The sequence below is a fragment of the Colossoma macropomum genome, unplaced genomic scaffold, assembly GCF_904425465.1.
Source record: "Colossoma macropomum unplaced genomic scaffold, Colossoma_macropomum, whole genome shotgun sequence".
Classification (NCBI taxonomy): Eukaryota; Metazoa; Chordata; class Actinopteri; order Characiformes; family Serrasalmidae; genus Colossoma; species Colossoma macropomum.
In genome coordinates, this window is record NW_023494808.1 from 16445289 (window position 1) to 16462816 (window position 17528).

At 39.2% G+C, this 17528-nt stretch overlaps 1 protein-coding gene across 1 annotated transcript; it reads right to left on the bottom strand.

Annotated features, from left to right (window-relative positions):
- Positions 1 to 6976: 6976 nt before the first annotated feature.
- Positions 6977 to 17071, bottom strand: mrpl39 (mitochondrial ribosomal protein L39). The gene is given in 11 exon segments (XM_036557768.1): positions 6977 to 7131; positions 7247 to 7294; positions 9680 to 9833; positions 10002 to 10067; positions 12045 to 12157; positions 12470 to 12537; positions 13771 to 13870; positions 14054 to 14193; positions 14999 to 15017; positions 15019 to 15206; positions 16892 to 17071. Coding segments are annotated over 11 exon segments (1011 nt in total). The 5' UTR covers positions 16929 to 17071; the 3' UTR covers positions 6977 to 7053.
- Between the last annotated feature and the right edge of the window lie 457 nt (positions 17072 to 17528).

Sequence of the window (17528 nt, forward strand, 5' to 3'; positions counted from 1 at the left end):
AGGAGGCTCACCAACATCCAAGTCAACTAACTCACTAACTCCGCTAGCCTAGGAGGCTTGGAGTCTACTAACTCACTAACTCTGCTAGCCTAGGAGGCTCACCAACATCTGAGTCTACTAACTCACTAACTCTGCTAGCCTAGGAGGCTCACTAACATCTGAGCCTTCTAACTCACTAACTCTGCTAGCCTAGGAGGCACACTAATATCGGAGTCTACTAACTCACTAACTCTGCTAGCCTAGGAGGCTCACCAACATCTGAGTCTACTAACTCACTAACTCTGCTAGCCTAGGAGGCTCACTAACATCCGAGTCTACTAACTCACTAACTCTGCTAGCCTAGGAGACTCACCAACATCCGAGTCTACTAACTCACTAACTCTACTAGCCTAGAAGGCTCAGAGTCTATTAACTCACTAACTCTGCTAGCCTAGGAGGCTCACTAACATCTGAGCCTTCTAACTCACTAACTCTGCTAGCCTTGGAGACTCACCAACATCTGAGTCTACTAACTCACTAACTCTACTAGCCTAGAAGGCTCAGAGTCTATTAACTCACTAACTCTGCTAGCCTAGAAGGTTCACTAACATCTGAGCCTTCTAACTCACTAACTCTGCTAGCCTAGGAGGCTCACTAACATCAGAGTCTACTAACTCACTAACTCTGCTAGCCTAGGAGGCTCACCAACATCTGAGTCTACTAACTCACTAACTCTGCTAGCCTAGGAGGCTCACCAACATCTGAGCCTTCTAACTCACTAACTCTGCTAGCCTAGGAGGCTCACTAACATCCGAGTCTACTAACTCACTAACTGCTAGTCTAGGAGGCTCACCAACATCTGAGTCTACTAACTCACTAACTCTGCTAGCCTAGGAGGCTCACCAACATCTGAGTCTACTAACTCACTAACTCTGCTAGCCTAGGAGGCTCACTAACATCTGAGTCTACTAACTCACTAACTCTACTAGCCTAGGAGGCTCACCAACATCTGAGTCTACTAACTCACTAACTCTGCTAGCCTAGGAGACTCACCAACATCCGAGTCTACTAACTCACTAACTCTGCTAGCCTAGGAGGCTCACTAACATCTGAGCCTTCTAACTCACTAACTCTGCTAGCCTAGGAGGCACACTAATATCGGAGTCTACTAACTCACTAACTCTGCTAGCCTAGGAGGCTCACCAACATCTGAGTCTACTAACTCACTAACTCTGCTAGCCTAGGAGGCTCACTAACATCCGAGTCTACTAACTCACTAACTCTGCTAGCCTAGGAGACTCACCAACATCCGAGTCTACTAACTCACTAACTCTACTAGCCTAGAAGGCTCAGAGTCTATTAACTCACTAACTCTGCTAGCCTAGGAGGCTCACTAACATCTGAGCCTTCTAACTCACTAACTCTGCTAGCCTTGGAGACTCACCAACATCCGAGTCTACTAACTCACTAACTCTACTAGCCTAGAAGGCTCAGAGTCTATTAACTCACTAACTCTGCTAGCCTAGAAGGTTCACTAACATCTGAGCCTTCTAACTCACTAACTCTGCTAGCCTAGGAGGCTCACTAACATCAGAGTCTACTAACTCACTAACTCTGCTAGCCTAGGAGGCTCACCAACATCTGAGTCTACTAACTCACTAACTCTGCTAGCCTAGGAGGCTCACTAACATCTGAGCCTTCTAACTCACTAACTCTGCTAGCCTAGGAGGCTCACTAACATCCGAGTCTACTAACTCACTAACTGCTAGTCTAGGAGGCTCACCAACATCTGAGTCTACTAACTCACTAACTCTGCTAGCCTAGGAGGCTCACCAACATCTGAGTCTACTAACTCACTAACTCTGCTAGCCTAGGAGGCTCACTAACATCTGAGTCTATTAACTCACTAACTCTACTAGCCTAGGAGGCTCACTAACATAAATGCTGTGTAACAGTGTAGTAGTAGTCGATGCTTAAGAATGTTACCTTTAGTGTAGCAATTAGCATTATTTATATTTCGGCTGCCAAACAACCTTGTAATTTTTGAAAACACCATTAATTTTTCCCATTGAGAAAAACTGCTTAGACCCGGAATTATTAATATGGGCATGACTGACTACAGAACGAGCCTAACTTCAGAGATGTGAATCAGTCACTTAACTTTTGGAAAAATACAGTCAGACACAAATGAACAAAACACGCCAAAATAAACAGATTTCTGTTGACTTTTATCATTTTCATGATTACCGTTCTAGAGAAAACATGTTATAGATGAAATATATCCAACAACATCAACAGTTATTGGCCAAAAGTGATTATTAAGTAGCTGTCAGCCAATCGTGGCGCCGGAGGCGTGGCTTGTCAGAAAACGGGTGGGAAATAAAATAAACAAGGCGCTCAGACGCGCACTTTAAGTTGTGCTGCTGGCGTTTTCTGTGTTGGGGCTGTGTGACGGGTGAAGGGCAGGGAGGGGAATCACCTCAGCTCCCTGACTGTTTCAGCTTCTCTGAAAGGATAATCAGGCATATGCATGTGTAAAAACGATCTTGAAGAGGTAAAGACTCCAAGACAGACGATTGGCGCGCGTAAACATATCAAACTTTCATGGGAACTTGAGCAACTGTGAAGCGGATCAAACGAGTTGAGACTCCCGGGAAAGCCTTGAGTGCAGCTGTGCTGAAAAGGGCTGGAAATCGACGCCATTCCCGGGATAATCCACCTGTGACACTTGAGTGTGTTAGATCTCCTCATGGCATCTGATCTGTGCATGCTAGATCAAAAGCTCTACTAGTGCAGAACAGCCCACAGTGAGCCCCCGTTGGGAACAATAGCTGACGCTGAGATTTGTTGAAGAAACTCGCATGAAATGTCTGTAGGTTCAAAAGTATTCAGACGCCGCTTTTAATGAGTGAATGCTGACACATCTTGAATAATCTCCATAGAGAAGCAATGGCAATAGGATGGTAACTGTGCTCACTGCCAGGCGTCAGCCAGAGGGGTATAAAGCCCCCAGCAGTGGGCTGTGGAGCAGTGGAACTGCGTTCTCTGGAGTGATGAGTGATGAAACACCTTTGAGATGAGTTAGAGTGACATTTATGATCCAGAACGAATAATCCAACATCAGGACCTGACCTCACTAATGCTGTTGTGGCTGAATGCAATCCAATCCTCACAGCAATGTTCCAACAGTGTATCCCATTCCAAAGAATCAAGGCTGTTAGTGCAGCAAAGGGTTACAAAACTTCCAATTAATATCCTTGATTTCAGAAGAAACGCTGAAGAACAGGTGTCTACAAACTTTACAGTCATATGCAAAAGTTTGAACACCCCTGCTCAACTTATATGAGTTTGAAAATAAGTGAAAATAAGACATCCTCTAAAATGAACAAATGTAAATATTACACTTTTTGTGCACAATTTCTATTTCTTTACTGAGTTCAACATTTTAGGAAAACACAAATAAAACATATTAAATGTGCTATAACTTTTGCACAGGCCACATTTCCAGGTTTCTTTCCCCATAATGTTAAATCCAGCAAATAAACAGTAATAGTCCATTAAAACGTACAGAAGTGTGTCCTCTTTATAGGACTTATTTTCACAAATCAACAAAACATGTAATATGACCAGGGGCATACAAACTTTTGCACACGACTCTATATAACGTATTCCTTCAAGTCTAAACTGAGTGCGTATGTTTCTGTTAGGCTTCATCCCTCCACATTTGCAGAACTGAAGTGAAACTCCAAAATGCATACATGTGTAATGGTAGATATTCATGTGAAGCTATGTTCATGATACACTGAGCTGAGCTGCCTTTGAAGGGAACACTGGAGAAATGCTCCAGATCAGTGAGCGCCCTGCATAACCGCTACAGATGGATCGCAGAAGACTGCTGGCCCTACTGAGATCAGATTTGGCAGGGAGGTGGATAAACACTGGTGGGCCATGATGGCACCGTCTCAAACATCTCCACTGGCCCGATAAGAAGCAGCAGCAGGCAGTCCATTTGTCCTGAGGAGCGAAAGGGTGGGTCTCTTTACACAGACAGCAGCTGGGCTTTAGAGCCCAACCTCAAGAGCAGGCCTGCATTACGCAGGCCAACAAAATGAGATTCGGCGGGGGGGCTTTTTTCTTAATTCTTCTCCCAGGTTTTACAAAAGTTAATATTTATTTATTTTTCACATGCAATGAAAGGACAAAGCCAGCATACAACCACTGTGCGTCAGGGTATCTTTACTTTCAGAAAAACTTAGGATGTTAAACAAAAATGATGGATGGATCATTCTACAGAGTTGATAACCCATTTTGCACTTTTTAACTGGCTTGGCCTTCAGACTAAAATCCTTTTGCTTTGGGTGACCGCACACCGTAATTATGTTTATTTCATTAAAACAAAATGTAGAAACATTCCATTATGTCACTACTAAAACAATAATAACACTACAGAAACTTTAACAAATGTTTCAGTAGTGACTGTTTCGGTAGTGACAATTTTAGCTCATTTTGAGCAGAACCCAAAAACGCTAGCCAGTACATGACTAGCCAATACAGCTTTGAACAGTTGTACACACATAAAATCATAATATTTTTCATTAAAACACACAAAAGTTTACCAAACTGCAGAAAAAAGTGTTTCTGTAGTAACAATTCTTAATGTTCCCCACTGATTTCCAGAATTTGGGACACATTTACTTCAAAACAATGAGATCTATCTGCTCACCATGTGGCCATGAGGGACAGGGATGTAGCCTCACTTTCTGCTCTAAAATGCACGGGCGTGGCTAAAATGTTTTTTGTGTTTCAGTAGTGACATGAAAAAAATGGGACAATTTTAATTTTTTTTTTTATTTAAAATGAAACTCATGATAAACCTAAATCTATACTTAAAATTAAAAGCGATCAAAACATATAAGTATTATTTTCACAAATGTAAATTTCAGGGTTAGGGTTTGGGACGGTCACCTCCAAACAGAAAGTACCCCATAAATTATGATTTTGTATATATTTAGCTCATTGCTGAGTTTTAAAAACTAAATTTGAGGCCAAAATCTTTTCAAATCTATGGCAAAAGAATCTATGTCTCAGGAATCAGGCAGCGAATAATCATTTAATGTAATAACATTCTGTGATAGGAGTTCTTAGAGGCATTAAACCAGGGGTCTCCAAACTTACCGCAGGAGGCTGGTGTGGCCGCAGGAGCTCACCTGATTCCACTTGTTTAAATCAATTGGTCAGTCTTCAAACAACTGATCGTGTGAGCTCCCGATTTGTTGGAATGAAAACCTGCAGCCACACCAGCCCTTTGCACTTATGATTGGACAACCCTGCAATAAACGCCTCAAACATCTGGTTTCTATCTATGCTGGTCTAAGCTGGTCTGGTGCCGATTTGGCTGATTACCCAATGTGATCATGCTAGCTGAACAGCATACTAGCATCCAAAACACAACAAATCCTTTTTCTCTAGAGGGTTTTCCAGACCCTCCACCTGGCCACAGTTCAGATCTTGATGAAACCCAACAACCGCAGCCTTTTAGTCTTTTGGTAATAATCACTCGATATCCAAACACAATACAGCTGCTAAAGGTTTTAAATGTGAGATGGATTTAAGTGATGGTGGAGTCACAGCTCGTCAACCACAGTGGCATTTAAATCCTCAGCCAGCGCTCCTTGCACCTGTCCCCAAATGACGGACAGGCCAGTTGCCGCGACCCTGACGGTCACACACACACAACACTGCCTTTGTCTCAGACCAGCCGAAGTGCTGACCGCTTACTTTACTTACACACACACTCTCACTCTCGTTCCCACACACACACCTCCAGCTGACCAGGCAAGGCCAGACATGCAGCACACCAACACACCCACTGACACGGCCTTACATACACACACACGCACAGCATGACATTCCTTTAAAGCTTTAACTCCAAACAGATGCAGAGGGGTATCATGCCATGTGATCGCTGGCCACTTTCAACAAATTAGCTTTGCAACTCTATACACTCGGCTGCCACAAAACAATAGTTAGGTTTCTCGCTGACAGCAGCAGCAGCCAGACTGTCATCAGAACATATGAAAACATTGACCGCCGCCCAATGGTTGTTCCTAGTCATGTATTGTTACTGTTCTATGAAAAGATTTTATATAATGGTGTTTTATTTTTTTTAAACAGCAGCTGCCTGCAGCTGACAGAAATGGTCCAAAAGTACATTAATGTGCAGTCGTGTGCAAAAGTTTGAACACCACTGGTTGATTTTCTAAGTGAAAATGAGTTAGCATATCCTCTGCAGAGAACAAACTCAAATACAGCATTTTCATACAAATTTCAGTGCACAGTTCCAGTAGAGGGCGCATTTTATGTTTTTTTTTTCAATCCAAGATGCTAAATTCAGCAAATAAATAGTAATTGTTCATTAAAATGTACAAAAGGGTGCTCTCTGTAGAAGACGTTTTCACTTATTTTCAGTTAATCAAACATCATTTGACCAGGAGTGCCCAAACTTTTGCATACAACTGTATATTAAAAGTAACATATAGTGGGGTCTAAAAGTTTGAGAGGACTATGAAAATCTGTTTTTTTAATCAAACAGTAAGTGACAGAATTTTGAAACATCTCAAAGTAAATGTTAAAACAGTAGTTCACTATATAAATTGAAGCAAACTGTAAAACTGACCACATTAAGGCTTTTAAATAAAACAGCCAGTTTTTTAATCCTTTTCCTTCCATTGAAGTTAAGATGAGGGTGGATCTGATCTACTGATCAGAGGTTTTTGCACAAACTTGTCTGTGTACATTGTCATTAAAGCAAAAGGGGGACACACTGTACCAAATACAAAGACACTGAAATTCATGTTAAAATGTTTAAGATTCTAAAGAAAAAGTCAAAATAGAAGCATTTTTTTCTAGTATTCTTTTTCTAGGCTTTTGGACCCCACTGTACGCTTTCTTACACTATTGACTACTTCAAATAAGAACACCAAAACACTAGTTTTGGTTGTATGCAGTTTATTCAACAATATAATACACAAATACACGGTTATTTTTGTATGTATGGGTGGGTGCAGGTCACAGCTAGGAAGAAGAGGGTGTGGCTTCTGGAGGAGTGGGTGTGGTCACGCTTTCACTAGTGGCAGAGGACTGAATCTTAACCTGGAATAAATAACAAAGTGAAAGTGCTACAAAACTCAGTAATATGCACTCAAAATATGTACTGGGTAATCAGATTAACAGTAGATCAACATATAATTTAGTCTAATATACTTACTAAGTTCTCTGCTCTTTTCCTCAGCTTCCTCCACACTGAATGGTGAGCCTGGGACAAACGGGAATATATTTCTGTGAATGAACGTTCTGACAAAGTGAATGTACAGAGACATGCTATTATGGGTACCTATTAGAGGTGTAATGATTCACAAAATGCATTATTTGAGTTGATTCAATACAGTGCTGCCTGAATTTGATCACATTGCTAATGCTCTAGTCATAAGATAACATTAGCTCCAAGCTAAAATGCTAATCGTGATACAACTATACAGTGTGATATGCTATACTGATACATCCCTAGTCCTATTAGCATTAGCAGAATTTTCAATAAAATTGAATTACCAGTACTAAATACTAACACCAAACGTAACAGATTTTTATCACTATTATTGTGCTGCTTTCTACTGGTTACATGTAGCTACATTCCTTTAACTGGTGAAATTAAACATTAATCGGGACATAACAAGCATGTGACCAGTACTTTAACCTCTTAACAATCCAGGTTTATTTCATACTAAGGCTTATTATTCGGTAATTACAGGCACTTCAGTGCAAACTAATGAAGCTATTCTTAGGCTATAGAACTATGTAATAAAACTTTGTGGTTGAGCTCATAGCTAAGGCACTGGAAATACATTAAATACATTTGCTCATTTGCACATCCATCACCCAGGCCAATATAGAACCAGCAGCTCTTGTTCATGCCAACTGTATTTAAAAGGCATTTCTCCTTTGATTGAGTTGTAAGGAAATTTAAATGGTCAAACCATCTATTGAAACATGCTGCGTTAATGGTTTATTTATTCCTTGAAATACCAATTTCTTCTTACATAAACAAAACTTCATCCACAACAGTGGTTTATAAAGTAAAACAGTAGTGACAGGCTACTTTGATGTTTGTTTTATATTTATTTGCATTTTAAATGATCTGGTCGATAAAATTTTATAGGCCGTGGTGGTCGGTTGTGTGGGCTGTGGGTCGGGAGAATATGGTCTAGATAACTGCATCGTCTTCAACCTAAATACAGTTGATGGCATGAAGCATTAACTACGGTAATTTATCCAAATGTCGTGATATTAAAATTCAATAAACATCCCAGAATCACTGAATCTAGTGCTACATGTTTAGGGGTAGTGGAGTGAAAACTGCAGTTTGGATTAACATGTGATGATTCTTAACTGGCAATGGAAGTTAATGTAACTGTAAGTCCTTCTGGACCGATTCTGTTGGTTAGATCATCATTAAATGTTAACACAATGCAAAGAGTAACTGGAGTTTTCATATTATGCAAAATGTCAAAATAACAAGGATTGTGCACAATTTTAACAACTTTAATAAAAATTTGCACACCATTGCTGTCATATGAAAACTGTTTCACTCCATAGATGAGAGCAGGCATACATCACTTCCCTGTCATCCCATCAACCACGCTCCCTTATGGGTGAAAACAAACCCAGTCAGAGTGCCAGCGGCCATTTTGAAACTCTAGTGGCGCTGTGCCTGAAAGCTGCATGTATAACAATAAAAAAAGAAAAAAAAAAAAAAACAGTTTTTTAGGATTTTCCTTATTTCCCCAAACAGCGTAGGACAGCAAAGGAGAAATCTTTGGCTTCAGGCCATCCGCAGAGAGGATGAAAATGGTAAAACTGTGAGACCTGGCCAGTCAATACATGTACATCTGTGGCAAACACTTCATCACAGGTCAGTTAATGATGTTAAAGTCAACAGTTATAAAGTTAAAAAGTCAAAGTAGTGAAAGCTGATGCTGCATTGAAAGGGCAGCAAACAGAACATAGTTAAAAGCCAAGGAAATCCCAATTTCATGCTAGCCTGCAACAAAAGGGTTAACAGCTAGCTCACTAGCACTGAAAAAAGCTTCAACTGCCTCTACCCTGCAGTGATTTTATGTCACAATTATCGTCATAATAATCCAAATCCAAAGTGTGTCTAAATGTGCATTGCTGCCCTTCACATTGTCTGAACATTTCATGATGAATGGACCAACAGAAATGGCCTAAAATTCCTTGGAATAAAATCTCATTACATTAACGTACAGTCATATGCAAAGGTTTGGGCACCCTGGTCAAATTACATGTTTTGTTGATTTTCTAAGTAACAATAACACCTCTGCAAAGAACACACTTCTGTACAAATAATGTTTATTTGCTGAATTAAACAAATGGAGAAACACATAAAATATAAAATATGGCCTCTGTAAAAGTTATATCATATTTTCTATCTTTTATTTTTAGCTAAATTCAGCAAATAAATAGAAGTTGTTCACTAAAAATGCCACATTTTAGTTTTTTTTCCTGTTGAGAGTGTTTTAACTTTTCACTTTAAAAAAAAATAAAAAAAATAAATAATAAAAAAATTCAACAAAACGTCATTTCACCAGGGAGCACCTGCTCTGTTTCATGGATATTACCGTACCGTTAGGTTGAAGGGCAATGACAGTCCCTGGGCCCGGCGCTGTAAACCCCACTGTCCTTCTCCCACTGTATGCAGTGCTGTCACCTCATACTGAGAGCACAGGCCTGCTCTGGCCACCAGGGGGCCTCCAGCCAGCAACACATGATCCCCACACCTGCCATACAACAAGAGTGTACATCAGAGATGGATGATATCAGTTTAAATAAGTGTGCTCTGAGAATATACAGTTTTATGAGGATATGGTGACGCATTTATGAATACAGATACACCTGTCCATTATTGTCAGGACAAACAGCACGTGTGTGTGTGTGTGTGTGTTGACCTGTATAATGACACAGTGCCGCTGGGACTCTGAGAAGCCTTTTCCTCCACCTCTTCCTGTTTACATCTGTATAGGCACAAAATAGATGTTATAAAGATGAATAGAGTTTAGAGAAGATAAGATAATAAGATAAAATATACTTGAATTTATTTAAAGCAGAGAAGTACATGCAAGGTGTTACAAGGCAAAATAATACAGAAAGAAAACTTTTTTTCCCAAATTTACCGACATTTTATTACGATCAGCATTAGACATTAAAACTAAACACACGCAGGTTCTCTGGTCATTTTAAATGGCCGTGAACAATTCTGAGTGAATAAAATGGCTGTAATTGCATCGTAGACGTCACAAGCTTTGGTTCCTTTTACCAAAACTGTAAAGAAAGACAGATCGATAGATTGTCTATAAAGAGTCAGTAAGTCTCTCTTCAAACAAACATTTCACATCAAACCACTCTGAACGACTTTGTTTACATCTCAACAATTTCATTTTTCAAATATATTAACAATTTTCCCTTTAATGGAATGGATTGAATGCATTACTATCAAAAATGTGAATTTGAAAAATGTGAACCTGACTTTCCCAGAAAGGTAGATAAGAGTTTTCTGCTCTGGAAGAGATTGATTGTGGAGATTTATCAGGTACAGTTATATTATTATTACAGTTACTATTACAGACAGGAAAACCTCAAACAACTAAACCAATTATGAACTGTCAAATGATTTTTGCTTAAAAAAAATTACAGGCAATTTTATGCTGCTTAAATTAGGATACTAAAAGTCACATAACATTCAACGCTTTTTTAACATTCCACGAATGCGACACACAAAATTATTTTTTAAGTTCCATACCTACTAGAAGATGGCCTCATCAAGCCTTATCACTTCTCTGCGATCATTTATTTCCTTAGACAAAAAGTTATTGTATTTGCACTGTAATTTTTTAATTTGCATTGCATTTTGTATTGTATTTAAAACCAGTTCTGCAAATGGCAAACTTTGCAGTGATTCTATACATGCAAGCAAAACACTATGGCTGCATATCAAAATTTAGTTTATTTATGGTGCTGACTAAGTTTGTAAACATTGGTCCTGGGAAAACCATTTAAAAGAAAATAATGGAATCAAAATTTAATTAATAGAGTTTAATGTATGTAAAGATTGTTAATATTTCAAATAGAACTATTCAGCCCTCAGTCCATACAGTCCGAAAATGGCCTATTTTGAACTCAATATTTTTGTGTAAAATTATATTTACATATATCTACCCGTTTAGCCTACAGCAGTTGTAGCCCCGCCCATTCATGTTAAAGTTAGTGTTTGAGTCTAGACTGCTTTTTGAATGAGGCACAATACAGGGCAGCCTATTAGAACAGAGATCATTAACATAGATATGTCTTAAAGGATCAGCAACAAAAACAGCCTGTTTAAAGACTCCTTGCACTCAAAATTGAGTTTTTAGATGGTTAACTTATCTTGGATGGCTTATTATGGTTATACAGCATGATATTTGTGTATGTGTTATCATAGCACTCAGTGTATGTGTTGTGCTGCCCTGAGCTGCTGTGTTGCCTCCCACAAGCTGCTATATAGTTTGTTTGTTTTTTTGTTGTTGTTGTTTTTTTGTTTTGTTTTTTTTTGTGATTTGTGGGGCACCACGCAGCAGCTTTTTCCAGATAGTGAAGTGAAGTAACTGGTGCCAGAGGGACGAAAAAAGGCAGTATCTCTTTGATTTTTAAAGTTATAATGGGAGCATACTTTGCTTCTTTTCTGATCAAACATAGAGGGGTGGAGTCTAGAAACAGGGGTACGTAGTTTATGACTTTAGGGGTACTTTAAGTCTAAGAGAAAAATGAGAGGTTGGAAAAACAGTCTTGTAAAAATTCATCATGTCTGTTTTTGGTACACACAAAAAAAAAAAATCAGACAAATGTCATAAGTGAACCACAGTGGAAAAAAACAAATTTCAAGAAAAATGTACAATATTTAAAGAAACCCCAAAATATGTGAAACCTTTACCGTTCAGTCAGAGGGAAAGAGATACCTGCTGTGAGAGAAGATCTCCAGGGCTACAGGGGGCGTCACCTCCAGAGGCTCCCAGGGTAAGTCTTTATGGATGAGCTGGTGAGCTTCACGAGTTAAAGAGCGCAGGCTCTCCTGTTGGTCAGTCAGTGAAAGTTACAGAAATGCATGTAAACAATGATTTATTTAATGACTCCTCACTATCCCCATGTGTGTACACCTAACATTTTGCATTCCTAATTATCAATATTTATTGATTAACAGCAATGTAAATAAAATGTTACCACCTATAAGTTGTTAAACTCCAACAGTGTAGTGTCACCTTTGCTGCAGTAGACTACTGGGACATTAAACTAGCTTGCTTGGAAATGGCCAATCATTCCTTAAACAGTACACTGACATCATGATCACACCCCTGCAGACATTACAAATAACACACAGACTGACCTCTGAGGGGATCCAGGAATCCAATCGAGAGTCCAGCACCAAATCACAACAGAATGCCCCCGCTGTCACTAAACAGAAAACAAAACACCAAACAATGATACACCCACTGGCCACTTTACTAGAAATAACCGCCATTTCCATCTTACAGGTGTACAGCTAAAAATGTAGCCCCTCTGATTTTATACAGTTTGTTAGCCATCATCAACAGTCAGTCTGATCACAGTCACCGTTGGACATCTAATACTAAAACTAGCACCACACACACACACATACTAAGCTGTGTTAAGAACAGTCAAATTCACAAGTTATATCTAGTCAACAGCTGCCCTGCAGTCAGAAACTGACCAGTGATGAATGGGGTAGAGGATGGTTCACCCATTGGTGGATGACAGTAAATAGTCTGTAATTGCCCATCTTGACGGTGTGGTAGATGGACCTCACAAAGTGGTCAGTAAGTGGAAGTGCAGTATACGTATTCTAATAAAGGGTATGGTGAGGATTATATGAAGTAGAATTAGAAAATCACACTACATCAGTGTCAGCTATAGCAGTTGTGGAAAAGGCTGCTGTAGTATGGAATAGTGTTTGCTGGGAATGAATATTGAGCTGTAATGTATATTTGACAAACTTAGTTAGTCATTAACAATGTTATATATAAAAAAAGAAGTATCCTTTAGTTAAAAACAAAATGAAGCTTTATTATGTTCATGTGTTACAGTCGTATGCAAACACTTCTGATCAAATCACATGTTTCTCTGCAGGTATCGCTGTCATTCACACATGGCTCTGTTTTTAACATCACAGATAATTTAAGTGCGGTATGTTCATGGTATGGCAATGATTTGTGATTGGTTGGCTTATATTTCAATTTAATTACATTTAGGCACATCTACCATTTTAAAACAACAACCACTTTTTTAAATATGGCCAAGAAGACCTTAACAACTGGCAAAATTAAAACATACTAAGTAAAAATACAACTTCTGAGATTTTCCTAATACACCCCCCCATGTCATTTTAAAATATGTAATGTGACCAAGGTGCCCAACCCTTTGCACACTAATGTCCATGTGGTCATTCTGACAAACTGCAGCACTCTACAGAAAGTTCATGGGGTAATATGGCTTCTATTATTTTGCATAATAAAAAGATAAAACCGCTTGTCACGCAGAAGCCTGCACTGACAGGCAAAGCAAGAGCAGCAGAATGCAGACTAGATTTGTAGATTAATCAAAAACTGTCAATAGATTAATAGATTATAGTGATAATGGTTTGTGCATGATTTGAAACAAAGTCTATACCTGGCACTTCGGGAATCTGCAGTAGCTCCACACTGTACTCCTCCTTAAAGGCATTGTCGAGAACTTGGCCTAACAAGGCTGCGCAGGAGCGCCAATAGGCCTAAGAACACAAAAACCCACACATTCATAATGATGTAACAGGAATGTGCCCATTGTGTCCAAAAATGATGTCTGACCTATATTCTGATCTTCATATCACAGCCCATCACGGACTCTTTTATTCTCAGCTTCAAATAAATGGTTCCACAACTACATTCCATTTCACAACAATTTCATCACTCACCTGGTTGGCAAGCTGAGGGTTGTCGTCTTTAAAGGTGAGCAGGGTGAGGGAGCAGGAGCGAGTGAGCGGACGATGCAGGTGCCACGGCTCTCCATCCACCAGAGCAAGAGCCGCACTGCTGACGTGCCACTCCGTCAAATCTGACAAACAGAGAGAGAGCAAAGAAACAAACAAGGGAACAAACATGAAAAAATATTAGTAAAGTTCAAATTAGCAAATACATTTAATAAACAGGAGAGTTTATTCTATATAACAAAAAACAACACATGTAACATCTCGCATCACACTAGAGCAGCGTTTCCCAACCCTGCTCCTGGAGATTCCCTGCTCTGCACATTTTAGCACATTTCCTGCTCTCAACACACCTGATTCAACTAATTACCTCATTAACAATCTCTTACTGAGCTGAAGCATTAAACCAGGAAAAGCACTGAAGTGTGCAGGACAGCTGGCCTCCAGGACCAGAGTGCAAAACAATGCACTACAGCAATATGTCGACACCCTCTACAGTCTGATTAAACAATCGGATTCAGAAAAATCTACCATTTACTTTTTTTTTGACAGGTGTGTTCATCTAAAACACCACAATCAAATGAAGGTACACTAGGTATGCACAATTGGAATCGCCCAAGATCTTAACTGGAAAAATTTTTGTACAAAACACGAAATAAATCTGTCAATTTATTGTTTTTATTTTGACTGATCTCTGTTAAATAACATGAGATGGGTCACTGCATTCATATGACCCCCTCTTTCAACTGGTATGTGATTGGTTCCTAGGCGCCTCACAGTTGTAAAAAATATGCCATTTTGAAATCAGATGAATCTTTTTGAATCACCCTGTATAATATGAATAATGCTTAATATGACCAGGGACAACAAACAAGGAATGGGGGGGCGGAATGTGCAGACCTGAACAGTAAAGTACAGCAGGGGTTTACTTACGTCTTGCACAGCTATGTGGGAGTGGACAAGCCTTTGTTCATAACTAAAAGTGTTCCCTGCAGCCCAGGTCCCTGTACGGTCACCTCTATCTTCTCTATGCGTGGATAAAGTGACCGCTGACGGTCCCGCTCTTTTGAGAACAGAGAACTCCGCCAGCTGCGCACCTCCGCTGCTGAAATCCGCTCAGCTGCCGCACTGGATGCCAGACCTGCAGGACATTATCATCTGATCAAAATGCACTTCATTTAACTCTCAAACCTAAAAAAACAAAAACAGGTTCATTTTCCAGAAATATTACATCTGTAGTAACTAGAAGAGGAGATATTTTATAATAATTTGAATATGATGAAAAGTAAATTCTGTGTGCAGTGCTGTTTTATGGAAAAAGCAAACATAACTGTTACCTTTGCAATGTTTTATCACATTTTATATTGAAACAAACTGAAAAAGTAGGCCTTCATAAGAAGTAATGACAATTCTTAAAAAAAAATTCAGAGACTCGCTATGGTCAAATATGGCTGTGTGAAATGGACAATCTTTATTATATTGATACACACTGTAATTGAGTAGGTCTTGCAGCATATTAAGAACTTGCAACTCACAGAAAAAAAAATGTACTGTGCCTACTGTATATTAGTATAGCTGTGTTATTTAAAAGGTGTTCACTTTTTCGTTACAGAAAACATTTTGTATTGTACTGTATCGCACTGATTAACACCATCATATTGACGGTATTTGTATGAGGACTTCGTAACACATGAATAAGCACCAACACAAACATCCAAAAAACCAATACTTAAATATCTATAAACAGCTTGTGCCAGTAATCACAACAACTCATGTTTTGATAAGTAAATAGCAGCGTACTGTTGAAGAAAAAAAGCAATCCCTTTAGTCTGAAGGCATCAAAACCTGCACTCCATGTGTTCTTAACTACGCCTCTGCCTTAGTCCCATTACCTGAGTGCTCCATAACAGTGTTACAAACAGAAGAACTGTTAGCTTAAAAGGTAACCGATTTTCAAATTTCTATATAAATAAACGGTTGTGATGAACAAAGTCATTCAGAGAGGTCTGGTGTGAAATGCTCCGTTCTAGAGAAACTTATTGAGTCAGAATTGTTCAGAGTGGAGGTGATAGGAACCAGACGTCCACCTCTAAAATTCCCCTCACAGAGAGTTATTATTTGAAATGGTTAAGAAGACACTGCCTGATGTCTGAGACCTTGTTTAACAACCGTTTTGAGAAGGTTTTGGTTCCAAAACATATTTCAGAAATCCATTAATGGCAGAGAGGAACATGCATGATATTGTGAGGCAACACAGTGCCCAAAGAAAACTTTTTTTTTTTCAGATTTTCCAAAGACTTACCATCAGGAACATTACATATAAACCTCAAAAGACGTGTATATTCAGTGGTGGTTTTGGATGTCTACATTTATTTTGTAGACATTGTGACCCCCGGTTCCCATCACCACTTTACAGAGATCTGAGCAGTCTCTACAATGAACCATTTCATACCAAACCACTATCACCAGTCTGAATAAGTCTGTTTACGTTTCAGCAACTGAATTAAACAGAAATTTAGAAAAATGGGTGCAATTCTCCTTTAAGGCTCCTTATGTCAATACGATGTCACTTACTTAATAAAACGCATTCCACGTATTTCTAGCATAAGCTGTTAATAAATACTACTTGAATAAATACGTTATTCAGTGCTTGTGTATGTGTCGTCAAGTCAGACTAAACAGACACTGTGATTGTTACCATATAATATCACTTTTAAAGGTGAAAATTTGTAAACAGTGACTGAGATGCTGTGATGAAGGTCAGCAGCAGCCCGGACTCTGAACGCTTCTGTTTGTGTCTGCACTCAGATTAAAAGACAAACTTACGGCGCTGGACCATTTGACAAACTCTCCCACAGGCCATGACGAGCTCCTAAAGCTCCTCACCGTCTGCGCTGAGTGCTGAGGAGCAGAAAGTGAATCTAAACGGGATAAAAACTGCGCTTCTTCACCTGCTAAGCTAATGAACACACACCGAGCGCCATGCTCCCGTTTACTCCCAACGACCGCTGCTCTATAAACTCCGTGTTCAAACCGAGATCAACTTTTAGGTTCCGTTTTAGCCCCCGCCACTGTATTTGCTGCCGAAGCGTCTTCGAGCAAAAAATAATAAATGATTTCTTAATTGGTGTTTCTATTAGTTAATATCTCTAATATATGCGGGGTAGGTTAGGCTGCATGATATAGTTATAAGATATAACTATAAGATGGTGACCTGTCTTAAGGATTCTAGTACAATTTTAGTTTTGAGCAAATAAGTTAAGCTATTCAGTCCAAAAAGTCAGACTCACTCGTCATATTAATAGCGTTTGTTATGATATTAAATAATAAGTCATACAAAGACTTTATACATATATTTACATAACATAAAACAATTTGGGAACAAGAAGACCTTAAGATAACACAGCCTCCTACTGCTATCTGTTTACAGTAATTTCAGAAACTACACTGAGACATTAATTTT